Source organism: Carcharodon carcharias, chromosome 9, assembly GCF_017639515.1.
Source record: "Carcharodon carcharias isolate sCarCar2 chromosome 9, sCarCar2.pri, whole genome shotgun sequence".
Taxonomy (NCBI): Eukaryota; Metazoa; Chordata; class Chondrichthyes; order Lamniformes; family Lamnidae; genus Carcharodon; species Carcharodon carcharias.
Genome location: NC_054475.1, coordinates 14,540,790 through 14,567,861, shown reverse-complemented (window position 1 = coordinate 14,567,861; position 27,072 = coordinate 14,540,790). Strand labels below are relative to the sequence as shown.

The window sequence follows — 27,072 nt, the reverse complement described above, 5'->3', positions numbered from 1 at the left end:
TTTGAGCCAAGAAAAGTAAACAAGAATAATGATGGAGAATTGAGAGTTGATACGATGTAGAGGGAAGCCACATGTGGCAACGTCTATCTACAAAATAGTTTGTGTGTTTTATCCAGAAGCCATCAATCCAGCCCCACCGACTTCAAGTGGGAGATTCAGAGAAAATAGAATAAACCAGACATCAAGGCTTTAGCGCAAGTGATAAACATGCAGGTTATTCCTTTCCTTTCTCAAGTCGAAACAGTTGGATGAAGTTCCTTCCCCATCAGTGTCAAATACTTCTGGTGTACAACAGGTGCAAGTTATCTCCACTTGTCCATTCTTCAAGGTAATGGGTTTCAGAGGCTATTATAGCAGTGAGCCATCCAGTTTGTATCTTATGTCCATTTGTGCATCTTCCCCAACAGGATGGAGAAAGACTGGGAAGAAGGGGGGAGAGAGGACAGAGCACTCAAGAGCTCCTGTTTGCTCCTCCCAACCAATCTCACAACTCAGAAGGCCAAGACTAAGTACAACGTGCACGGCTTGAATTGGTGCCTCAGTGGAGGTCAGTAGAGAATTGTAGGAGTTTCTGGTCTGCCTGGCACAACAATTTTCATTTTATATAGGGTTTTTAAACACAGAAAACTATCCCAAGGCACTTTATGGGAATGATATCAAAATCTGACACTGAGTTCAAGATGGCGATATTAAGTCACTTGGTCAAGAAGATGATTCTAAGGAGCATCTTGAAAAGGGGACAACGGGGCTCAGGGAGGAATTGCAGAGTATTAGGGCCAGGGTAACTGAAAGCTCAGCTGCCAACAGTGGAACAATTAAAATCAAAAATGCACAGGATGTCAGAATTGGAAGGGCACAGAGATTAAACATTTGTAGGGGTAGAGGAGGTTAGAGTTGGGGAGGGGAGTTTACGATAAATCCTCAAACTTTAGTGCAAACTCCCCAACAGCCCAGCGGGTAAAGGGCTGTGCATCAGCAATGCTTTAGGTCACAGATTATCACAACATAGCCAAGAGTAGGAATAAAACATGCAGCCTTCTGTACAGCAACCGTGAGACGCTTGAGATGGAGAGAAATAAAATGTCTTAAGAATACTGCTAATGTAAGTAATTTTACTGGATTCAAAAATCAATAAAAAAAATTGGTCCACTTTTTTGCGACTGCGCAGTCACCCGCAAGTAGGTGTCTGCGCTGATTACAGTTTAACTTCTGAGATTGATTATATAAATCTTCAAGCTCGCCACCACCACCGTTTTATCTGAAGCATGCTACACCCCTTACAGATTGAAGCAATAAGTCTCTGCTGGTTTTGGAATTCCACTGGCAGTGAACTAAAAAATAGCATTTCAAATTTAATAAAAGCAAAATACAGTACAAAACAATCCATTTTAAGAAAAAAGCAAAGCCTTTCAGAGATTTAGTTAGGGAGTTATATTACAACTTGCCTTTTTTAATGTTACCAGTTCAGAGTTTTGTAAAAATATTGGTATGGATAATACTAGGCTGCCACTTGTTTCATTGACTTTGCTTTACATTTGTCCTGTGCAAGTTAATACAGTAAAAAAAAAGAACACCATTAACCACAATTTAACTTAAGGCCACCTTCCTTCAGTTCTTTTCCTACATTTCCATCCAGGTATCCATTTACTGATTGGAAAAGGTTACAGCAACTGACCAGTGGACGTTGGACCCAAACAACTGAATTTCACCAGCCTTTCCAAAATAAGCAAAACCCACTCTCTGCCCCATGTACCAGTCAGTCATGTAATGTTTCTCATTGGTAGCTTCAAGAATGGAACGGAACTAGCTTCATCATATAGCATATGATGTACACGTCATACAGGGCCCTTTGAGAAAGGGTTATAATGGGACGAGAGAGGGCTGCTCAAGGTGATGGCCGCATCAAGATCTTTGACTCTGCTCTCATCCTTTTTTTGCTTGTTTCTTCCTTCTTCAACTGATCAGTGTGTTTCGGGCTCCATCTGTTACCACCTCTGAACCATTCCAGCCTAAATGAGCAAGTGGCCATCCCTCTCTGCTGGTGCACTATTTTTGCCATTGATTACAGTTATTGTATATCAAAAAATGAGGTAAAACAGGTTTGGGAGGAAGAACAATATGTTGAATTGTCCACATTTGTTTCCACTCCCTCCCCACCCCCAAACCCCTCACCACATGTAGTTTTCCAGTTGGACCTTCCAGTTCCTTGCTGCGTACAACTGCAGTTAGCCACTACACAGAAAAAGCATCGAGTTTGACCCAACTCACAATGTACTACCCGCTGTAAAAATTTACACGCAGGAACCCTCAATCAGTTGGAAGAACGCACAATATTTTCAGCAAAGATACACATGATTCAGATCATTCGGAGCCATTGGATGAGGGAGGAGAGAAGGGGGGTGTGAAGACATCAAATGTTGTTGCTTCAAGCTTTCTTCAGTCAAGCAGTACTTTAAAGCAGAGCCATCTTGCCTGGTTTCTGGAATTTTAAAAAAGGTGTTTAAACACCAAACCATCCTGCCTTGCCAACAGCGATGGGACAAGGTGTGGTCTCACAAATAGGAGAAAATGAAGAGGGCAAAAAAAGTCAAAGGGAAGAGCGCGTTCACAATAAAATTCTAAAGCTGTAACACTTTGATAACATCAGTTATCATTTAAAAAGCTTCTGTAACCATAAAATTAATTCTAATTCTGAGTCAGCTGCTAAGCAAGGTTATTATATCTCTCAAGCTATTACCCACTGTGTTGGCTGCGATCTTAGGAAGGAACTGCACTTAAGACTTAAAAGTACTGCAAATCCTCAAACAAAAAAAAAATTAGAATTTGACCCAACATATCAAAACATCCTCAATACTTCAGCAATGAAGACAACAGCAAGGCTGCATATCACCAGTTTAACACTCAGCCAAGAAGCTAATCTCTTTCTAATAGCTTTCCTCCTGCCCCCTCACAAACATTACTTCAATGACATCTTGTAAAACAGTCATCAGACTGGACTATTGGATAATATGATCAAGGTTTCAGGGAGCCTGAGGAAAGGGGGAGAGAGGGAGAAAGAGAGATTGATTGGAGGGTCAATCCTGACATTGTGAGACCACACCTTTTTGTTTTTTTTTGCACACTGACATTAAGCCTCTTTGCACACATTTGCTTTAAGCACTCTGCATTTCTTGGCCAATTCTGTAGCTCATGATCTTGTTCCAATCGACCTTTGTGCGAGTAACTGGCAGGCTCCTACGCAAGGCTTTGAAGGTGCTGTCAGACATGGCATTGTAATTCTCACAGATGGCAGTCTGAAACAACAAGAAAGAAACCGTCAGAGCTTGCAAGAATATTCCCAATTCAAAAATAGACTCAAACAAGGAAAACTTAAAGGAAGGTCTGTGAAAACTCATTGTGCCTATTCTGGCCATTTTGAAAAGCTCAACAAAATTCATTACATTCATATAATCTTGAAATTACTTGCTTTGGCCAAAAAATAACTATTCTACTTCTTGAAGCTGCTGTCATGTCCCAGACAGTCTGTTCCACATTTCCATTGTCTCCCGTGCAAGTTAAATCTAAACTGTATTTTTCACCTTCTCTGGTGGTAGCTCCAGTCCACGCCTCCTGATTACAAGGCTTGTGGGTATGGCACATAATCCAATCAGGTTCATTCATCTCAACCTCTTAGAACTACAAAAACCTAAAATAGAAAGGTACTCGTTGGGCTGCCGTTCATCCAATGCAAACTTTCTCTCTGTTTTTAATTTCATAGCTCATGCGTTTATTCTGCAGTATCAGTTTAGTTTCCTTCCTCTGTACACTTTAAAGCTATTTTCCCTGGCTACAGAATCTAGAATTAGGGGGTATTAGTCTCAGGATGAAGTGTCAGCTACTTAGAGCTGACAGAAAAATCTCTTTCACTCATGGCGTTGTGAATCTTTGGAATTCTCCACCACTTGGAGCTGATGGTTAGTTGGGGTATATCCAAGACAGAGGTCCACAGATTTTTGAACACTAAGGAAGTCAAGGGATAGGAGGGCAGGGCATGAAAGGAGCTGGATTAGATCAGCCATGATCTTACTGAATGGTGGAGTGGACTCAAGGGGTGATGTGGCATGCACATGCTCCAATTTCTGGGCATAGTGCTGGAGTTTTCTTTACGTTATCTGCAGGAACCAATTTTAGAGTTCTTTGAGGAAGCAACAAGCAATGAGAGAAGGGGAACCAGTGGATGTGGTGTACTTAGATTTCCAGAAAGCATGTGACAAGGTGCCACATCAAAGGTTACTACACAAAATAGAGCTCATAGTATAGGTGGTAACATATTAGCATGGATAGAAGATTGGTTAGCTAACAGGATACAGACAGTAGACATAACTTGGTCGTTTTCAGGTTGGCAAGATGTAACAAGTGGAGTGCCACAGGGATCAGTGCTGGGAGCTCAACTATTTACAATATAACTTAATGACTTGGATGGCAGGACCAAATGTATGGTTGCTAAAATTGCTGATGACACAAACATAGGTAGGAAAGTAGTTTATCAAGAGGCCATAAAGAATCTGCAAATGGATATAGATAGGTTAAGTGAATGAGCAAAAATTTGGCAGGTGGAATATAATGTGGGAAAATGTGAACTTGTCCATTTTGGCAGAAAGAATAGAAAAGCAGCATATTATTTAAATGGGGAGAGATTGCAGAACTCTGAGGTACAGAGGAGTCACGGTGTACATGAACCACACAAAGTTAGAATGCAGGTACAGCAAGTGATTAGGAAGGCAAAAAGGACGCTGTCATTTATTGCAAGGGGAATTAAATATAAAAGTAAAAATGTTTTGATAGTTGTATAGGGTATTGGTGAGATTACATCTGGAGTACTATGTGGTTTTGGCCTCCTTACTTAAGGAAGGACGTAATTGCATTAGCAGTTCAGAGAAGGTTAACTTGACTGATTCCTGGGGTGAAAGGTGCTATCCTATGAGGAAAGGTTGGACAAGTTGAGTCTGTATCCACTGGAGTTAGAATAATGAGGTGTGATCTTATTGAAACATAAAAGATCCTGAGGGGACTTGAAAGGGTGGATGCTGAAAGGATCACAGAATTGTTACAGTACAGAAGGAGACCATTCGATGCATCCTGTCTGCACCAGCTCTCCAAATGAGCATTATGATTTAATGCCATTCTCCTGCCATTTCCCTGAACCCTTGCACATTGTTTCTATTCAAATACTCATCTAATGCCCTCTTGAATATCTCGATTGAACATGCCTCCATGACGCTTTCAGACAGTGCATTCCAGACCCGAGCCATTTGCTGCTTGAAAAAATCTTTCTCACATCACATCTGCTTCTTTTACAAATCACTAAATCTGTGCCCTCTAATTCTCGATCCTTTTACAAGTGGGAACAGTTTCTATCTACTCTATCCAGCCCCCTCGTGACTTTGAGCACCTCTATCAAATATATATCAGGCAAAGCAAGGGTCTCAATACCGAACCCTGGGAAATGCCAGCACAAACCTTCCTCCAGCCCGAAAAATATCCATTGGCCGTTAATCTGTTTCCTATCAGCCAATTTTGTATCCACCTTGCTACTGCCCCCTTTATTCCATGAGCTAGAACTTTTCTCACAAGTCAGTTGTGTGGCACTGTATGAAATGTCTTTCCTTTTGTGGGAGAGACCAGAACTTGGGGACAGTTTTAAAATGGTTGCCCATTTAAGACAAACATGGGCAGAATTTTTTTTTCTCTGACAGTCGTGAGTGAATGGAACTCTCTTCCCCAGATCGCAGTGCAGGCAGGGCCATTGCATTTTTTAAGGCGGAGTTAGATAGATTCTTGACTGACAAGGAAGTCAAAGGGTACGGTGGGTGGGGGGGATAGGAAGGAAAGTGGAGTTGAAGCCACAATCAGATCAGCCATGATCTTTTGGAATGGCAGAGCAGGCTTGAGGGGCCAAATGGCCTTCTCCTGTTCCTAATTCATATGACTATTTGGCATCCCACGCAAAGGCCAGTGTCCTACCTGGTAACTACACTCTGCTGCTTCAATCATTTTCACAAATTCCTTTGCAGTCTGGGTTTCATTCTGAGGATAAAGAGAGAAGAATTAGGAGGATTTAATTACTACAAGCAGGCTAATTCCAAGTTCCACAGCAACATCAGCATGCATACAGATCCAATATCATACTGTCAGTCAGATGGTTACAAAGGTTCTGATAGTTTAGTTTACATAGCAGTGAGCCAGGAAGACCAGAATGACCCCAGGTTACATCGCTGATCTGTGCTAAATTATCATATCTTTGCTGGGTTTAGAAAAATTGAGATTTGGGGGTAGGGGAAGGGGTTGCAGAAGGATATCTGGAGGCTCACTAGTAAATAGTAGACCATAACTACAGGGATAAAACATTAAAATCGGGCACAATAGTTCAGCGATTACTAGACTAATAATCCAGAGAGACGGGAGTTCAAATCCCATCATGGCAGTGAGAATCTGAGTTCAGTTTTTATAAACACTCAAAATAAAAAAAACTGGCCTCAGTAAAGTGGCTGTGAAGCAGATTTTCATAAAACTCAACTGGTTCATTAATACTCTTCAGTGAAGGAATCCTGCAATCTGTGTGACTCCTAACTGCTTTCTGAAGCAACCACACTGTTATATTAAAAAAAAAACCATCTCAAGGAGCGATGAAGGTCTGCCTTGCCAGTGAAACCAATAGCCAGAGAAATTAATTTTTAACAAAAGACATGGAAGCAGCTGCATCACTTTCAATAAGTCTCTGACTTGGAAGAATAATCTACATTAATGACCTGAATGAAGGGGAACAATGTATATTGTAGCCAAGTTTGCTGGCAATGCAGAGATGGGAGGGAAAACAAGTTGTGATGAGGATAGAGAGAGTTTACAAAGGAATACTGATAGGTTGAGTGGGTAAAAATTTGGTATTTGGAGTATAATGGGGGAAAATTAGGTTATCGACTTTACCAGGAAGAATAGAAAAGCAATATATTATTTAAATTAAAAAACTACAGAATGGTGTGTCACAGAAGGATTTGGGCTTCCTCATACAAAGACAAAAGGTTAACATGCAAGTAATTAAGAAGGCAAATGGCACGTTAGCCTTTATTGCAAGGGGGTTGGAGAGAGGTGAATCTATTTTTACTTAGTTCTGTTGAAGAGTCATACAGACTCGAAACGTTAACTGTGTTCCTCTCTGCAGATGCTGCCAGACCTGCTGAGTTTTTACAGGTATTTTTATTTTTATTTTGGATTTCCAGCATCCGCAGCTTTTTGCTTTTATCTTAAGGTTCTGGAGGGGCTTGATGGAGTAGATGCTGAGAGGATATTTCCCCTCATGGGGAATCTAGAACTAGGGTGCAGTTTTAGAATACAGGATCGTTCATTTAAGACAGAGATGAGGAGGAATTTCTTCCTTCAGAGGATTGTGAATCTTTGTTTTACAAGTTGTTTCAGTCTCCTACTGTATCTAGGTTCACGAATGTTATAAGCAGAGCCCAGATAGGTAGAAAGCACAAACAAACTCAGCAATGCATCTGACATGACAGCTGAATACTCACTTCATACCACAAAATAGGAATGTAACAGGCCGTCTTCTAACATTACGCTGTTTCATGGCCATATTTTCAACTGTTCCTCTTTTTGTGTGGAAATACACTTCAAATAAGAAGCTCTCAGAAAAAGCCTTTTCTGTGAAATAGCCAATTTTCCATTCATAGGTACGTTAGTAACTACTCCTGGACTGGATACAAAATAAAGCTTGTCAACTGGTAAAAATCAACTAGTTTCTAACTACTAGCCTTCCTTCAACTTTGCCCTTTCACTGATCAAAGCTACCTGATGCTCTTCTTGCACTTTTTAGTCTCCAAATATCTTGCGCCTTACATGACCTTCCCCTTCAGTGTGTTACGGTCAAAATTCAGCTAACTATTCCTTCCTGCAGTTCATTAATTCTAGCACCCCAAAAACTGGAACTCCCCTCATTTCCCTCCGCTTCTCCTTCCTCTTTGAATGACAGAATAGACTTAAGGGGCTAAATGACCTCTTGTTCCTATAAGCTGTGAAAACTCTTTTTGGTGGTTAGAGGATGAATCCAGACATTTACTATCATGCTTATTAATATGCAGGTAGTAACTTGCATTATGTAGCTTTCCAACTCATTTGATAAAGGGGAATAAATTAACAGAGCCAGGAAAGGGAGAGACAATGAGTGATTGAGGGATAACTGAAAGCTTGGTGGAAAGGATGGGTTTTGAGATGCTTTTTAAGGTGGTGCAAAAGCTGAACTGGGGGTTTGTGGAAACCTGATTTATGAAACCAGAGGATACCAAGCCACTATTTAATTTTAATTTACCTTCTCGAAGTCTGGCAGCATCATTTGCTTTTTTTTCATCAAGGCCATTTCAAGCTGGAAAATGGGAATTTTTAGGCAAACATCAGATTCTTCCACCTTTATTTTCACGGGTCTGTGACACCCATTCATTTCCCAAAGACCTCATTGTTCTTAGTTCCTGGTGTAGCGGGTGAAGGATGAACTGAATACCACCACCACCCTACCCCATGACTTACTTGCATTTAAAACCAGTGACTCCTTCGCATTACCACATCAGTTCCTGAGAATAATCCGAAGACTCTCCTAGTGGGCAGTTGATAATTTTTAAATCAATTCTGACTTACTGTAATCGGCAAGGATTCCTGGATGTCCTTCTGACTCATCAACTGAACATTACCGTCTTCATAATAATGGACCTTGAAAGACATTACAACACATTTAATGTGGCTCGTGCCTTAGTACACTGTACAATGGAATTCACAGTGACACAAGAAAGCATGGCAAACCTGAATCTTCAGAACTCCAGTGAGCTGAGCTGAAGGTGGGGTAACGGTGAATTTCCACTCCGATCTCCAACGCCCATTCCTTCAGAAGGGTAGTAATTTAAAAAATGGCAAATACATTACTTGTATTTATAACAAAAAATACTTGGATTAAGCACTCACATACCCTTCAAACCATAAATTTGAAATGCTACTCAACAGTTATATTTCTCTAGTTGCTCCGTGCATTTTTCTTCCAGCATGGCTCCTGAGGCAATTCCCCTCCCCTTCTGACCTCTTTCCCCAAATGTATGTGTTGAAATGGGGTATTACAACAACGAATACATTTCAATAGTATTTCACTGGCTGTAATGCACTTTGGATATCCTGAGGTTGTGAAAAGCACTACAGAAATGTAATTCAATCTTTCTTGCTGCTGAGATTACATTTGCGGGCACTAAACCATGCAAAAAATCCTAAAAGATAATAGTCTCAAGGCATTAATAGGCAGTTTTAAAAGAGCAAGAGAATAACTAGGGAAAGAGTAGGGCCAATGAGGGACCATAGAGGTAATCTGTCTGGACCCGGAAGATGTGGGTACAGTCGTCAATGAATACTTTGCGTCGGTCTTCACAATGGAAAAGGGCGATGCAGGTATAGACATAAATGTGAAATATTAGAGAGAGAGCAAGCGAGCGAGGGGCCTGGATGAGATGTACCTAGGCTGTTGAGGGAGGCAAGAGAAGAAGAGATATCATGGGCCCTGGCAGTAATTTACAAATCCTCTCTGGCCAGAGGTGAGGTGCTAGAGGACTGCTAACGCTGTCCCATTATTAAAAAAAGGGGTGAAGGGATAGACCAGGAAATTACAGGCCAGTCAGTCTAACCTCGGTGGTGGGGAAGTTACTAGAAAGAATTCTGAGGAAAAAGTTTATCTGCACTTGGAGAGACATGGATTATTTAGAGATAGTCAGCATGGATTTAAGGGAAGGTCATGTTTGACAAATTTGATCAAATTTTGAGGAGGTAACCAGGAGTGTTGATGAGGTAACCAGGAGTGTTGATGAGGGCAATGCATTTGATGTGGTCTATGTGGACTTTAGCAAGACTTCTGATAAGGTCCCTCATGGCAGACTGGTCAAAGAAGTTTCCTAGGTTCTAGAACGGTTCTAGTAGATTCAAATTTAGCAAATGTAACACTTATTCAAGAAGAGGGAGTGAGAGAACAGGGATCTACAACAATAACAAAAAATGCAGGAAAAACTCAGGTCTGACAGCATCTGTGCAGAGAAAGACAGAATTAACGTTTTGAGTCCGTATGTCTCTTCTTCAGAAGAGTCTTCAGGGATCTACAAACTAGTTAGTCTAATGCCAGTCATCAGTAAAGTGCTGGAATCCATTATTGAGGAAGTCCCAACAGTGCACTTAGAAAATCGTAGTACTATCAACATAGTTTTACAAAAAAGGAAAACCATACCTGACAAATTTATTAGAGTTCTTTAAGGCTGTAAGTAGTGGGATAGTTAAGCAGGAACCAGAAAATGTGATATACTTGGATTTCCTAAAGGCATTGGATAAGGTGCCACACAAAAGGTTAATGTGCAAATATGGGTCCATGGAGTTGGGAGTAATAAATTAGCATGGGCAGAGAACTGGTTAACGGACAGGAAGCAGACAGTAGGGATAAAGGGGCTTTTTCAAGTTGCAGGTCGTAATTAGTAGAGTGTCACAAGGTTTAGTGCTGGGGCCTCGATTATTTACAATCTATATTAATGACTTAAATGAAGAGATCAAGAAAAATATATCTAAGTTTGCTGATGCTACAAAGGTAGGAATGCAATGTGTGAGGACACCAAAGTGGCTGCAAAGAGATATAGTGGGCAATAAGGAAGCAGATGGAGCATAATGTGGGAAGGATGAGGTTACTCACTTTGCTAGCAATAGAAAAACAAAATATATTTAAAAAGTGTGCAACTTCAACATATTGACGTTCAAAGAGACTTGGGTGTACTTGTATGAGGAACACAATGTTAGCATGCAGGTACAGCAAGCAATTAGGAAGGGAAATTACATGTTGGGCTTTATTGCAAGGGGGTTGGAATACAAGAATAAGGAAGTTGTGCTACAATTGTATAGGTAGTTAGCAAAACCACACCTGGGGTACTGCATGCAATTTTGGTCTCCATACCTAATGAAGAATACTTTACTTTGGAGGTGATACAGTAAAGGTTAATGAGATTGGTTCCTGGAATGAGGGGCTTGTCTCTTGAATTAGGTCTCTGCTTTCTGGAGCTCAGAGGTGATTTCATTGAAATATACAAGATCCTGAAGGGGCCTGACAGGATAGATACCAAAAGATTATTCTCCCTAGCTGTGAAATCTATAACATCAGGGCACAGGCTCAGGATGAGGAATGAATCATTTAGGACTGAGGAGAGGTTTCATCACTCAGGGGGTTGTCTCTCTTTGGAATTGCCTATCCCAGAGGGTAGTGGATGCTTCATCGTTGAGTATATTCAAGACTGAGATAGAGAGATTTTGAGATTTCAGGGGAATCAAGGAATTTGGGGAGCGAGCAAAAAAGGGGAGTTCAGGCAGATCATCAGCCATGTTTGTATTGAATGGTGGAATGAACTCCAGGGGCTGAATAATCTACTCCTGCTTCTATTTCTTTTGCTCAACTGGGTTTCTAACACAAAAGACAACTGAAAGGGTGTCAGCAGAAAAGCTCAATATTGCAACGAATTTTCAACCTGACTGATTGGCCAAAGCTCCACCTCAGACTCTAGACATTCTGTTCTGGTAGTCAGGATTGCATTTTAATCACCAGTAAGTATTCACATTAAAATAAACACCTACCAGAAATTGTGCGGCTGAAACTGATGATTTTCAATACAAGCTATAATAGTTTGCTGGCCATTGATGGTCTTACCATAGGTCTACAAAACAGAAATGTCCACAATATTACAAATAAAAGCAAGTTTTGGTTACAATAACTACGACTGCCTTTTGATCTTTTATTTGTGTTGATAATCGTACAGCACAATGAATTAGCTGTTAGCAGCCTGGCAGAATGAACAATTTGTATATCTTTTAAGCAACATAAAAAAACTTAGCAGTGGTACTGCAAGAATAAGAGGAAACAATCTTAAAATAAAGAGCAAGTCACATCAGTATTTGTAGAGTTTTGTGTTTGGGGTAATTGCCAATCATTAGAACTGGTTCCCTTTACAGATGCCAAACTTGAGCTTTTGTTGTATCTTTGCAGCTCTTTTTTTATTCTAATGCAGGAATGGATTATGAAGATGAGGGCTGAGGTTCTCCCACATGGTGCTGGAAAACATGTTGGCTTGGAGCTATGCCAAGTAGGAACAGAAGAGATGGAGTGAATTTAAATAAGTTCAGAGAGGTGGAATTAAAGTGGAGAAAGGGAACTGAAGACCACTTGAATTAGATATGGAGAGGGTAGGGCACAAAGCTTTAAATTATAGATAGCCTGCTGTAAACTAACCGGGAGTTTTGGCAAATGTACCTAAACCAAAAGCCATTAACAGGCTTAGCTACTGAAACAATCGGATTGTCCCTGGCCTCGGAAAAAAAATTTCTCCATCTCGCCCTTGGCAGAACACATTCCATAGCACTCAGAACCTGCTTTCTGTTTGATTCTCTCGAGAAAACTCAACTCTCCTTCCTCACCCAATGTTTGTGGATATCGTCAACTGCTCCCCTTCTTTAAAAATCGAACTGCCTGAAATGGTGGCAAGAGCAGATTCAACAGCAGCTTTCAACGGGGAATTGGATAAATAATTGAAAAGGTTTGCTAGGCTAGTAGGAAAGAGCAGAGGACTGGGACTAATTGGACAGCTCTTGCAAAGAGCTAGCACAGGATGATGTGTCAAAAAGGCTCGTCCTGTGCTGTGTCATTCTATGATTTTTGACAGTTTCTTTCAGAAATGTTGTGATTAGTAACATCAAATAAAACGCTGAATGGAACTATCCTCGAATTGGGGGTCCAATTTGTAACCTCCATGCTGCTCCAAAGCTCTCGAACAATCAGCAGGTCTAGCAGCATCTGTGGAGATAGAAACAGATAACGTTTCAGGACAACGGCCCTTTGTTAGAACTAGTTCAACGAAAGGCAATTGACCTAGAGCTGTTTCTCTCTCCACAGGTGTTGTCAGACTTGAGTATTTCCAGCATTTTGTGTTTCACTTCAGATTTCCAGCATCTGCAGTATTTTGCTTTTGTGTTCTCAATTTAGTTTTTGCCCACTTAGCTCCAATTCTCGAGGGTAAATCCTGTCTGGCTGGCATTTTACACTCTGGTCAAAGTAACAACATCACCATGACTGCGAAAGCTGAACTTCAGTTATCCTTGTTCTCCATGGCCTCAGTAACACATTATGCATAAGCTTGAACTGTGCAAGTCAGGAAGCTTTCACTTGACCCAATTACAACTAAGCTAATTCCTGACCTCACTGAATGCTCATACAATAACCATCAGCATCAACCTGGTCAATTATCATCCCTCTATCATACATCTAACCCAATGAGTTATTGCTAATGGTTTTAAAAAACCGCCAACAAAATTTGAACCACATGAAATACAGCACGGTCACAATAGATTTTCCACAATACTTAACAGTGCAGATGCCGTAGGGATAGTGGTTTTTCATGTACGCTCGCAATGCATTATCACAGGCACTCCTCCATGACTCTATCGCAGGCTCACCCTCCTGAGGGTGGACATCACTGCTTTCTTTCTTCACATGATCAAATTTGAAGGAAAGTTTATTTTTTGGATCCGCAAATCTCCCGTTTCCCAGGCTTCCATGCTCTGTAACCAGGACCTGTGCAAAAATGTCATAGCTTAACTCTTTCAACTTTTCAGCAATAAAAAACATGTGTACACACATCTATACATTAAAAATGGCAATGCTGCATTCACTGCCTGCCAACTTTTTCCATGCAATGGAGAAGGCACTGGTGTACTGGTATTGACACCGGACTGGTAATCCAGAAACCCAGGGTAATGCTCCGGGGGCCCGGGTTCAAATTCCACCATGGCAGGTGGTGAAACTTGAATTCAATAAAAATCTGGAATTAAAAGTCTAATGATGACCATGAAACCATTGTCAACTGTCGTAAAAACCCATTTGGTTTACTAATACCCTTAAGGAAAGGAAATCTGCCATCCTCACCTGGTCTGGCCTGAATGTGACTCCATGTCCACAGCAATGTGGCGGAATGCCCTGAAATGGCCTAGCAAGCCTGTACCAAACCTCTAAAAAGTCAATAAAAAGGAATAAAACTGAACAGACCACCCAGCATCAAACTAGGCACAGCAAAGCAAGCCCTGCAAAATCCACCTTACTAACATGGGGGGGGGGGGGGTGCCGCCCTGTGCCGAAATTGGGAGAGCTGTCTCACAGATTAGTCAAGCAACAGCTTGACAAAGTCATACTCCATGGCATGGTATCAGTGGCATCAGTCTCATGGCATCAGGTCAAACATGGGCAAGGAAGCTTCCTGCTAATTACCACATACAACCAACCCCCTTCAGTTGATGAATCATAAGTTCCTCCATGTTGAACAATACTTGGAGGAAGCACTGAGGGTACAGAATATCCTTCATTGTCCATCAGCAAGAATGGCTCAGTAGCACCAACACAGACTGAGCTGGCCAAGTTCCAAAGGACGTAGCTGCTAGACTGGGTCTGTGGCAGGCTGTGAGGGAACCAAGAGGCAAAAACATATTTATCCTCACCAACCTGCCTGCCGCAGATGCATCTGTCTGTGACAGTATCGGTAGGAGTGACCACCATACAGTGGAGACCAAGTCCCATTTTCATATTGTGTGGCACTACCGTGCTAAATGGGATAGATTTTGAACAGATCTAACAACCCAATACTAGACATGCATGAGGTACTGTGGGCCATCAGCAGCAGCAGAACTGTACTCAAACACAATCTGTAGCCTCATGGGCCAGCATATCCTCCATTCTATCATGAGTGCCAAGCCAGGGGATCAAAGCTCTGAAGAAGTCATAACATTAACTCTGTTTTTCTCTCCACAGATACTGTTAGACCTGCTGAGTTTTTCCAGCATTTTCTGTTTAAGCCAGAGGATCAACCCTGGTTCAATGAAGAGTACAGGAGGGCATGCCAGAAGCAGCACCAGGCATACCTAAAAATGAGGTGGTAACCTGGTGCAGCTACAGCACAGTACTACTTGCATGCCAAACAGCATAAGCAGCAAGTGACAGAATGAGCCAAGTGATTCCACAACCTACAGATCAAATCTAAGCTCTGCAGTCCTACCACATCCAGTCGAGAATGGTGGTGGACAATGAAGTAACTTACTGGAGGCAACAGCTCCACAAATATCTCCATCCTCAATGTTAGAAGAGTCCAGCATATCAGTGCAAAAGATAAGGCTGAAGCATTCACAACAATCTTCAGCCAGAAGTGCCGAGTGGATGATCCATCTCGGCCTCCTCCTCTGGAAGTCCCCAGCGTCACAGATGCCTGGCTTCAGCCAACTCGATTCACTCCATGTGATATCAAGAAATGGCTGAAGGCACTGGATACTGCAAAGGCTCTGGGTCCTGACAATATTCTAGCAATAGTACTGAAGAGTTGTGCTCCTGAACTTGCCAAGCTCCTAGCCAAGCTGTTCCAGTACAGCTACAACAGTGGCATCAATCTGGTAATGTAGAAAATTGGGCAGTAATGTCCTATACACAAAAAGGACAAATCCAGGGCAGCTGATCACCGCCCCATCAGTCCATTCTTGATCATCAGTCAAGTGCTGGAAGGGGTCATCAACAGTGCCATCAATTGGCATCTGCTTAATAACCTGCTCACTGATGCTCAGTTTGGGTTCCACCAGGGTCACTGCACTTCTGACCTTATTACAGCCTTGGTTCAAACATGGACAGAAGAGCTGAACTCAAGATGCGAGGTGAGACTGCCTGCCCTCAATATCAAGGCAGCATTTGTCCAGGACAAAGCAGCCCGCTTGATCGGCACCACATCCACTCTTTCCACAAGATGCACTGCAGAAATTCACCAAGGCTCCTTAGACAGCTCCTACCAAATCCACGACTGCTACCATCTAGAAGGACAAGGGTAGCAGATAGATGGGAACACCACCACCTGGAAGTTCTCCTCCAAGTCGCTCACCATCCTGATTGGAAATATATCGCTGTTCCTTCACTGTCGCTGGGTCAAAATCCGGAAATTCCCTCCCTAACAGCACTGAGAGTATACCTACACCACAGTGACTGCAGCGGTTCAAGGTGGCAGCTCACCACCACCTTCTCACAGGTAATTGGGGATGGGCAAGAAATGCTGGCACAGCCAGTGATGCCCACATTCTGCAAATGAATAAAAAAACACCCCCCCCAATGAAGACTGTAGAAAGTGTGGGAATGGGTGTTAAAAGTGAGCTGGGTGACATCAGAGGAAGGGGAGACAAGACTACAGGGATTCAGCAGGTAGTACAAAGGGGAAATCAGTAGGTATTGTGATATGTAGGAGGTACATGAATACATAACGGCTATGGTAAAGGGATGCAATAGAAGTATGAGGGCTACATTCCCCGTGACCCACAAACTGTTGGTCGTTCCCTTCACTATTCAGAAGGAAACATGCAGAAGACAGAGAAACAATTTGTATGCACACAAAGGCAACTTTATATTACCACCAAAAACATTCACCAAGTTAAGCGTAAACTTTGTAAAGTTTAAAAGCAGGATTCCTTTCCACAAAACCTTTGTTGAAAGTTACTTCGGAGAATTGGGCAAAGAAGTTCAAGAATCATTAACTCTTTTCAGTTAATATTTGCTTTAGCTCAATTTTTTTTGGAAGCAGACCAGGTAGATGACACACACGGAAACCCATCATCATGTTTAACGGGCTCTGAAATCACTCAACTGAAAAATATATACCTGCTCGTATGATTTCTGCTTACCCTGTATGGAGTGGAAACACTCCTTAAAGGGTGGCATTCCACTTACCAAAGACGCAGGCTCAAATGTACCTTTGAAGTTTAAGCAGCTACAACTGCAGATGTTCCCAGGGCTGTTTGTTTGGGTAGAACATTATCCATAAGAGCACTGGCTTGCAGAGCTATCTGAAGACAAGTGGAAGAATCCCAGGACTGCCGACACATCTACCCCTCTAGGATTCCATTCATGATTTAGGCTAGCTGGTCAACCATTATCACTGCACAAGTGCACTGTGGCCCTCAGGTATTGGATTACCGAAACTACATTCTGGTTTGAGCTGGTTCCAAGTTTCCATTGTCAGTAGTATCACCTTGGAACTGTCTTCTACAAGTGATGGGAATTGGTGAATTGTAGTCAGACAACTGACACAGCACACTTGAGTGTTAGGTGGATACTAGGTACAAGTGGCAAGGTGAGAATAAGAGTTTATTGATGCCGTCCTCCTGACCATAAGGCATGCACACACACTGTACCTTGTTGAATAGAATGTGTTGTCTCCATTTTTGACCCCATCTCTCTCAATGGTGTCAGGTTAGTTTCACTGACACCAGTAACACACTCTCCTACTCTGTCCACACAAACTGGCTGCCAATGCACAACTGCAGCATTTTTTTATCTTCTCTGCACCCCAATCCACACAATAGTTCCCAAGTTTCCTCTTTACCTGTTCTTCGTAGCCCTCTATCTTCACAGGAGTGAACTGGTCCATATTATACTGCGCAAAAGCACTGTGGGAAGAAGAAGGTTGGTCAGTGTATGACGTACCCACATTAATTACTGCACTCTGCTTTTCATCACCTATCTTTCGCATAGATAATGCCATTAAATCTGGTGCGTGATAGCCCAATACTGTTAAGCAGAATTCTAATTAATCTTCTCTGAGCAAGCTCATTGTCTGTTTCAAATACAATCTACCATATTCACAGTCACTAAATAGTTTGCTCCCGAAACTCCCGTGTGGGTATATTTTCCTAATTCAAAGGTAGAGAAGTATTCAAATCAATTGTTAATTTTAAATCTGATATTCATAGGTTATGGGGTAATAAGGTGTTAAGTCACAGGTCAGGAATGATCTCACTGAATTGCAAAACAGGTTCGAGAGGCTAAACAGTCCCCTCTAGTTAATGTGGAGAGAGAAACCAAGTTAACATTTTGAGTCTGTATGACTCTTCTTCAGAAGCGCGCCGAGCGAGGGCGAGTGAAGAGCGCCGAGCGAGGGCGAGAGTGAAGCGCGCCGAGCGAAGAGTGTTGAGCAAGGGAGGGCGAGAGGGGGCAAGAGAGAGAGATGAGAGTGTTGAAAGAGAGTTAACTTTGTTACTCTCCCCACAGGTGCTGCTAGATCTGAACTTTTCCAGCATTTTTGCTTTTATTTCAGGTTTCCATCATCCGTAGTATTCTGCTTTCATTTCAGTATCCTTCAGTTCCTTTGCAAGAGGTGAGGACAGTGAATAACAAGGCAACTAATATTACCTCACACCATGACACGTATTTCATGGAAAAAACTTTTAATAAAGTCACTTTTGAACTTTGAAGGAAACTTACTGCACGGTCGCTTCCTTGAGAAGACTGTCATTATTCATTAGTACACGCACATCTGGAAATTAAGAACATTTAAAAAACCAGAACATCTGATTATTTTCTGAAATTACAGGTTTAAATTAAGCTCAAAAATAAAAATATATTGCAAGTTAAGATTAAATTAATTTACAAATCACAGAGTGCGATTAATAGCTGTTACTTCAAAATTGTTTAATTTATTAGATTTTTTTAGCCCCAAAATGAACAGGAGCAGATTCTGATGACACCACCTTAGGACTCCTGGGCTCATAACTTGCTTGAAAACTGCAGGAAAAATTGGCACAGGTGAATTGCTTTCTATCATTGCTAAACACTACCACCCAAACAACACATCATTTGAATAGAGGATCTACCATTTGAACATTGTCAAACGAGCAGCAAAGTTGCTGCATAAAGACTCTTGGCAGCATTGCTATAAAAGAAATCTGCCAAGTTAAAATAATCAATTATTCTGGCACAACTTTTCAATGGGTATTATATCACTGGTAAATCACAAGTTCAGATTACAAAAGTAAGTTCTAAGTTTACAAAGAAAAAGTATTTAAATACAATTTACTCCTAATAAGCTATTTCTGTCCAAAATAATTATTATATAGAAATTAAAAACTATTTGTAATAAAATTGTACAGATGGCTCTAAGTTTAGTTCAAATTGTAATTACTCAACTTAAAGTCACTTGACAGCTTACAGTAGACTGTAGCATCTCATGTCCTCAGGAAATTCCCCAAAGCATGTCAAGGCCAATAGATTACTTGACAAGTGTCGTTGTTTAGGCTGGCAAACTCACCAGCCAACATGCCCAGAGTAAGGCCTCTCCAACAAAATGTGATCGAATAAGCTGCTTTTGCTGGCGTTAGTCGAGAAGAAAACACCAGTCACAGTTCTTGCTCTGCGCGGACAGTGCCATGAGATCTTTACATTAGCTTGAGATGGCAGATCAGGGCCTCAGCATCACCAGCAATGCAGCCTTCCCTTAGTGCTGCAGCAAAAGTCCTAGGGTGGCACTTGAATCCACAACTCCGAGCCAAGCTGAACTTGCACAACTTCAAACCATTCCAGAATGCTGACAGGTTGTGCATTTCCTACATTTGTTTTTAATTTCACCTGAGTATTATATTAAATATTGTACGGTTTAGATTCGACAACCTTTTTTACTTGGACTTAACCATGACTTTAGCATCAATTAGCTCTGGTTGGCAAATTCAATTGCCCTCAAGGCAACTTGGTGGAGGGTAAATGCATTGGATAGCACAGCGTTCCAGCTGAGTAGTTAATTACTCAGTTTTCTACTGGATTTAAGCCTACTAGTGCCACACTGTCACAGCAAATAAATACAGCTTACAACCAGATATTAAACTAGGATGCAAACTCAAAGCAGTATGCGCTTTAGAAGATGCAGCTTGTATATAAATCTTAAAAAGGCTTCTATTTTGAGAGCCTGACGTTTATGAGCTACCTCACATCATTTATGCTGCAATTCAGTTTTCAGTGGACCTAAGTAGGTCAAACAAGCCTGTTGCTTGGGAGTCAACAAAACATACCTTTAGGTACAAAAATGTGCAAAGGCACTTGACAGGAGTGAAAAAAAGGAGACTTTAGTACAGGTAACTAAAAGCTTGGTCAAGGCAGTAAATTTTTTTAGGAGGGTCTTAGAAGAAAAAAGAGCAAGGTTTAGGGTAGAAATTCCAGAGCTTTGAACCTACATAGCAGAAGGTTCGGATACTTGTAGCGAGGCAAAGGGAGTGGAGTTTCACAAGTGGCCAGAATTGGAGGAATGCAGAGAGTTAGAGGTGGAAGAGGTTGCAGAATAGGGACAGGTAAGTCCAAGGAGAGGTTTTTAATATGTAGACAGGAATTTCAAGCTGGGGGCATAGGTGGATCATGTCAGCAAGCACAGGGTGATGGTGAACATGATTTGGGTGCCGGTTAGAATATGTGCAATAGAGCTTGGACAAGCTCAAGTTTAAGGAGGACGAAAGATAGGAGGCTGGCCAGGAGAGCGCTGCAATTGTCAAGTCTGAAAGTAATAAAAGCAGGTTGAGGATTCCAGCAACAGATAAGCCAAGGCAGGCAGAGATGGGCAGTATTGTGGAGATGATGATTGAAACATCAGGTCAGAAGCTCAGGATCAAATAAGACATGGAGGCTGATTACAGTGTGGTTCAGCCTGAGAAAATGGTAAAGGAAGGGGATGGAATCAAAGGCAAAGGAACAGAGTTTCTGGTGGGGTCCCAAAATAATAGCTCCAGCTGTCTTAACTTTTAATTGGAGGAAATTGCGGCTCATCAAGAACTGGATGTTAGAAAAGAATACTGACAACAGAGGTTGTAGAGGGGTCAAGAGAAATGCTGGCAAGGTAGAACTTGGTGTCGTCAGCTCATATTAAACCTGACATCGTGTCTTTGGTTGATGCTGCTGATGGATAGCATGTGGATGAGAAGTAGTATAGATCCTTGGGGGAAGAAAAACCATTGCAGGAGACTCTGGCTTAGGCCAGATAGCGAAGAGTGGAACCAGGCAATGGCAGTCCCACTCTTCGTGACAATGGAGGCTGTGGGGGAAGATGATGTGGCCTGTTGTACCAAAAGCTGCAGAAAGGCAGCCACGATCAAAAGGAGATGCCATTTATGACTTTAATGAGAACCACTTGCCTGCTGTTGTGGTAGCGGAATCCCAATCAGAATTTCAAATATATTTGCTAGAAAATTGGGCACAGATCTGGGAGGCAACACATTCAAGGACTTGAGAGAAAAGGAAGGTTGGAAATGGAGCTGCAGTTCAAAAGGACAGAGGAGTCAAGTGTATTTTTCTTGATAAGTGGGGCGATGATGGCAGGTGAGAGTGAGGGGAACAGTACCCAATAGGAGGGAACAATTTACAATATCAGGTAGCATGGAGGTCTCATGACCAAGCTGACATTGTAGAGGGCGTGAAACAAGGTAAGAGAGACTAGCAAAAAATAGGAGTTCAGGGCTAGCTCAGGAGGGGCACAGCAGAGGCAGCTGTCCAGATGGTCTCAATTTTAGTGACAAAGTAGTCCATGACCTCGAGGCATATGTTATTCGAGGTGATGAATAAGCGAACAGGGAAGAAATGTGTAAGGAGATGGCTGGTAGTAGAGAACATAAGCTTTGCATTCCAGGATGACCAAGGAGTTGTAAGCCGTTTTGGCACAGGAGATGATGTGAATGATGTAGTCCAGCCAGATCTGCCAATGAATGTCTGAACTAACTGTGAGCCATATACATTGAAGGCCCTTGGACTTAATGGAACAAATATGGCAGCCAAGGGGGTTGGGGTGCTATAAGGGAAAGGAGCCTTTTGACAAATTTTTAAGCTCAAGATTTAAGCAGCATGCCTTAGGAAGCTGAAAACCGTGCTATGGTAGAAATATTTGTGTCTCAGGCTTTTAAAATTAAAGTTGCTGAGTTATGGCAAAACAGGACCTTGAAAAATTCTGCAGATAAACAGAACTCAGAGGTCTGTTGACCTCTTACGCAAACATCTTTCTCTGCAAGTTGGCAAATTTTACTGAAGTAGATCCAAGGAGGACGGACACTGTCAGAACTAGCTTCCTCAAAGAACTCAGCTTGTAAGAGGGCATTTGGGCCCAAAACAATATCAAATGGACCATAAGACACCATCAATACGATATCTTGTCTCTCCTTAGTGTGAAAATGGATGTTAGTTTTTAAAATATTTTTGGGGAATATTATGTTACTCTGTGAAGAAGGCTTTGTGTCTGTGTGCGCAAATGATGTAATTAAGCTGGGGCAAAATTACTGGAAGACATCGTCTGGGGGGTGTAAAATATGAAAGGATAGAGGCGTTAGGTCTGAGGTACAAGTGAATAGGTTGGATCTAACATTTGCATTTTTAAATAAGTTTGAGAGTTTGAAGTTCAAAGAGAAGTCAGAGGTGACAAGAAACATGTTTGCATCTTGCAGGAGTTCCACAGGTAAACAGAAGAGGGTAAATTACATTTTATTGAACTGAAAGCAGAGACAAAATAGAAACATGAAAACATAAAAGACTTTATATTTGGAAGGATTTGAGTTTCAGAGGTGTGAAAACAATGGAACCTGAGATGAAAGGGGGAAAAAAGTATTTTAGAGTTACCATGGAGAGCCGGAAGCGGTTGAGCCATTGGCTGTAGCTGTAGGCTGTTAGCTGTGTGAGGAAGATCTCCTGGAAACAGCTCTAGGCTAGAAGAATCAACCATCCAGTCAAGCCAGAAAAGTCTTAGGTTGCAAAAAGCAGTCGTGTTCTAAAGTTTTGGATTTGCACAGCGGAGCGGGAGTGAGTTTAAGAGGTCATGTGGTATACCTCCATTAAAGCTACAGCAGTTTGCCTTGGGTAACATTATTGGATTTTTATGTAAACATCTATAAAAGGACTGTTGCCTGAAAGGTGTTTTCTTGTGGATCAGACCAAATAGGGAGTTTTTTTGGGGAATGTTTGTAAGCCTAATTTTAACTGTGTAACTGTAATCTTGAGTCAGTCAGAATCATAGAAGTCTACAGCACAGAAAAAGGCTCTTCGGCCCATCGGGTCTGCTTCGGTCAAACAAGTACCTAATTATTCTAATCCCATTTTCTAGCACTAGGCCCATAGCCTATAACACCATGGCATTGCAAGTGTATATCCAAATACTTAAATGTTATGAGGATTCTGCCTCTACCACCCTTTCAGGCAGCGAGTTCCAGATTCCCACCACCCTCTGGGTGAAAAATGAAAAGTTCCTTCCTGTCTACCCTATCTATGCCCCTCATAATTTTATACAACTCAAATCATGTCCCCCCTCAATCTCCTCTGCTCCAGGGAAAATAACCCCAGTCTAGCCAATCTCTCCCCATAACAAACTCTCTGGCAACATCCTGGTAAATCTCCTCTGCATTCTCTCTAGTGCAATCACATCCTTCCTATAATGCGCATTAGAGAACTGCAAGCAATGCTTTAGCGATGGCCTAACCAGCATTTTATACTGTTCCAGCATAACCTCCCTGCTCTTATATTCTATGGCTCAGCGAATAAAGGCAAGTATTCCAAATGCCTTCTTAACCACCTTATCTACCTGTCCCGCTACCTTAAGGGACTGGTAGACATGCACACCAAGGTCCTTCTGATCCTCGGTACTTCCCAGGGTCCTACCATTCATCGTGTATTCCCGTGCCTTGTTTGTCCTGCCTAAGTGTATCACCTCAAACTTATCCAGATTAAATTCCATTTACCACTGATCAGCCCATCTATATCCTCCTGTAATCTAAGGCTATCCTCCTCACTATTTACCACCCCAATTTTCATGTAATCCGCGAACTTATTGATCGACCCTTTTACATTCAAGTCTAAATTGTTTATATATACCACAAACAGCAAGCGGCCCAACAGCGGTCCCTGTGGAACCCCACTGGACACAGGCATCCAGTCACAAAAACACCCCTCAACCGACACCCTCTGCTTCCTGCCACTCAGCCAATTCTGGATCCAATTTGCCAAACTGCCTTGTTGTCCCATGGGCTCTTACCTTTGTTATGTCTTCCACGCGGGGCCTTATCAAAAGCCTTGCTGAAGTATGCCAAACGCTTTGCCCTCATCTACACACTTGGTTACCTCTTCGAAAAATTCAATCAAATTGGTCAGACATGATGTGTGCTTAAGTTTTCTTTTACCGTTGTTAATAAAACTTTTAATTTTTAAAATCCCAAAAGTGTTATTGGACTTCTTGCTGCTGAGATCAGTATGCTTTCTTCTCATTTTCAGAATACAAAAATTAAAGCATATGGCCTGTAAGCCAAGCTTCCTTCTGGGATTTGGTTTAACACCGGATGTGGTCATAACATTAGAATAAAGGGTATAAAAGAGACTACTAAGGAAACCTCATTATAGAAGTGATGCAAAGAAAAGCCTGACTGGCCCTCAGGAATAGAATCTAAAATCAACAGAAACTGCACACTTTGGGGTGATTGCATATTTAAGCATTTTATTGCTGCTTTGAATATTGTATTGCTCTTGCACCATATCTTGAACATTTTATTGTTAGTGCTAAGTGGTCCATAATGGAGCAATAACTCAGTAGTCTGCTTGATATCTGAATCAACCTAATAAAATTTAATATCTAATACAAATATTTGACTGTGCTCCACTATTCTCGTGTATCAATATTCTAGTCCAGGCCCTTACTGCTACCCTGAGCAAGGTCCAATAACTCAGTGCAACCACAGGTTAATCTCAGGACCTGTAGGTGGTTATGATAATTACTGGTGCATTTAGGGTGCTCCAAACCATAACCTGTGAGCTACATACAGCCTGAGCCCAAGTAATTCAAGTATCTCAGATCTATATCTCATTCACTGCTTTGTCTCTGTTAACAGTTAAAGAGGGCTCTTAGTACTGTTAACTGATTGATAGTTATATAGCCTAAATTGCAACATAAATATGTTAGTATCTGGAGACTGAAATCTGTAAGTATTAATGGGAACATAAATTTCACGATAGATACCTAAACAATATTTGAAGTCAAAAAACTTGGTCATCCAGCACTAGGGCAATAGAAGAACAATTATTATAACCTGCATTGCAATACTGGAACATACAAACAGATATAAAAACATAAACAATGGCTTCATGATCATAATCAGCAGGTTGGAGGTAACAACGCCCAAGAGAAGACCGACCATCTTTCATGCACTTACCATTAAATACTTCATTGAATTCTCCTGGCGGTGCATGCATGATGAAGTTGGTGGCTATTTGCACCTAAAATAAAATCAGAAATTCACACATTTAGCAATGCTGTGCTTTTCTCATAATAAGTAAGATGGCAGGCAGCTCATAAATCACTTTAGGACCTTCTGCATCAGTATCCTTCCACCAAGTTCATCAACCAAATTACCACTGGGTAGAAGTTCCAGAGTACAATCACGTAACATGCAATTTAACTTTGCTTGTGCTACTTTCCTATCACACTCAGGCTCTCTCTCTCATACACAGGTACTGAATTGGTTCATTAGGATACAATTCCAAACCCAAAGCACCAAGCCCACCATGTGATTATTCTTCCCTGAAGGAGCCTAGACAGTAAGTAGCATTATGAACGGCATCAGGGGCAAGTTGACGACAGCAGCACTTCCTAGTCATTGCTGATAGCCAGAAGCATTTATACAGTACCTTTTATAACCTTACAACAGCCCAAAGCACATCACAATCAATTCATTACATTGCCTACAAAGCAAGAGCACATTTCCAAATGTACTCGTAAAATAACAAGTACAGAAAAATGTACAGAATTCAAGACACCACCCAACACCAGACAAAACTCTGATGACCTTGCAGATCTCAATCTGAAAACTATGGCAAAAAAGGTCTGTGACACTCCATTACAGGAAGTACAATTAGAGGATGCAGGGTTTCAAACTGGATCAAGCAGCAATGTTCTAGGTCATTTCCACTCATCTCAACTAGCTAGAGAATGCATACGCTGTCACATATTGCAAACAGGACTAAAACTCCAGGATTGAGTCAGTTAATTTGAACTAAGGCATAAGGAGGTAATCCAGCTTAATAACATAATGCAGTCTAGGCAACGGACTCACTGCTTTGTGTACCGACCAATAGGTTGCATTTTCTCCCCTACTCAAAAAAAGGTTTTCCATCAATTGAACAACCTGGTAACAAACAGAGAAAGCTCAGCTTTAGGCAGCAGTCAATATTCTGTGTGGACCAGTCACAAGTATTGGATTTCCAAAGAAAACTAATGTACGTTTCCAATCAATGGAGTAGAAAGCAAGAGGCCCGATTGCAGGGAATGTCATCAGTTATAGGACAGACTTCTGTCAGCCAATTTATGAGCTTTTAAACCACATGCCTCAATATAAACACTCCTGAACTCCCAACAACAACTTATTAAAATAATTGAAGCTGAACAAAATGGAATATTTAGAGGCTCAACATTCTATCATATTCAATTTGGCAGTTACAGGGGTCAACTAAACACAAAGCTATTGTTGGGGCTTTCTACCCATTGAAGTAAATGAATAGGGAGCAAACAATAATCATGGGTTGGCAAGCTCAGAAGTATAAAACTTCAGCCATTATGTGATGTTCAGGTGCAAGAAGCTTAGGATGTACATTTGTGTCAGGATCAGTGTTAAAATCTCATTTTACATTCCGCATTCCCAAGCTTTCACCTTGAATCTCCTGCAGGGCTCAACTCACTTGGGAACAGGTAATACTTTACCTGAGTAAGCAAAAACCAAAACATGCCATTCCATTATTGAAGGTGGCATCATAGTGGAGTCCCAATTAAACTCCTCATTCCCACACAAAATGTACACTGAGGAATCTGAAGCAGGGGTGGAACCAATAGAAAAGGAACATAATCAAAAGGCGGAATAAATAGAAAACTGTTTATTTTCACAGTGAAGTATCCAGACCACCTTGCTGCCTAATTAAAATTGAAAATTCCAACCACACACTGACAAAAATTCAGGAAGTTAGAAAGCTATAATTGAAGGGGTGATACAGCAGCTTTCTGCATTTAGAATGACAAAGTACTCAAGTGTAGTGTCAGGTTTCTTCAGCTGTGCAAAACTAGCACACTGATCACTGGTCACAGGCTCTGCAGTTTCCTGGCTCAATGATAACCTCGTCACTGACCTAATTTTGACTAGTTT

The 27,072-nt window shown here is 41.5% G+C and overlaps 1 protein-coding gene across 2 annotated transcripts in view; it reads right to left on the bottom strand.

The window, feature by feature from the left end:
- Window positions 1–1,098: 1,098 nt before the first annotated feature.
- Window positions 1,099–27,072, bottom strand: part of capza1b (capping actin protein of muscle Z-line subunit alpha 1b) — a 73,513-nt gene continuing 47,539 nt past the window's right edge. For both annotated transcript variants that reach the window (XM_041195675.1, XM_041195674.1), the window contains exons 2-10: window positions 25,093–25,156; window positions 18,365–18,416; window positions 17,487–17,550; window positions 13,454–13,660; window positions 11,671–11,750; window positions 8,836–8,914; window positions 8,674–8,745; window positions 6,004–6,066; window positions 1,099–3,293 (exon numbers count right to left, since the gene is read on the bottom strand). In XM_041195675.1, coding sequence (XP_041051609.1) covers window positions 3,153–3,293; window positions 6,004–6,066; window positions 8,674–8,745; window positions 8,836–8,914; window positions 11,671–11,750; window positions 13,454–13,660; window positions 17,487–17,550; window positions 18,365–18,416; window positions 25,093–25,132 — 798 coding nt within the window. In that variant the 5' untranslated portion in view covers window positions 25,133–25,156 and the 3' untranslated portion in view covers window positions 1,099–3,152. The remainder of the gene's footprint in view (window positions 3,294–6,003; window positions 6,067–8,673; window positions 8,746–8,835; window positions 8,915–11,670; window positions 11,751–13,453; window positions 13,661–17,486; window positions 17,551–18,364; window positions 18,417–25,092; window positions 25,157–27,072) is intronic.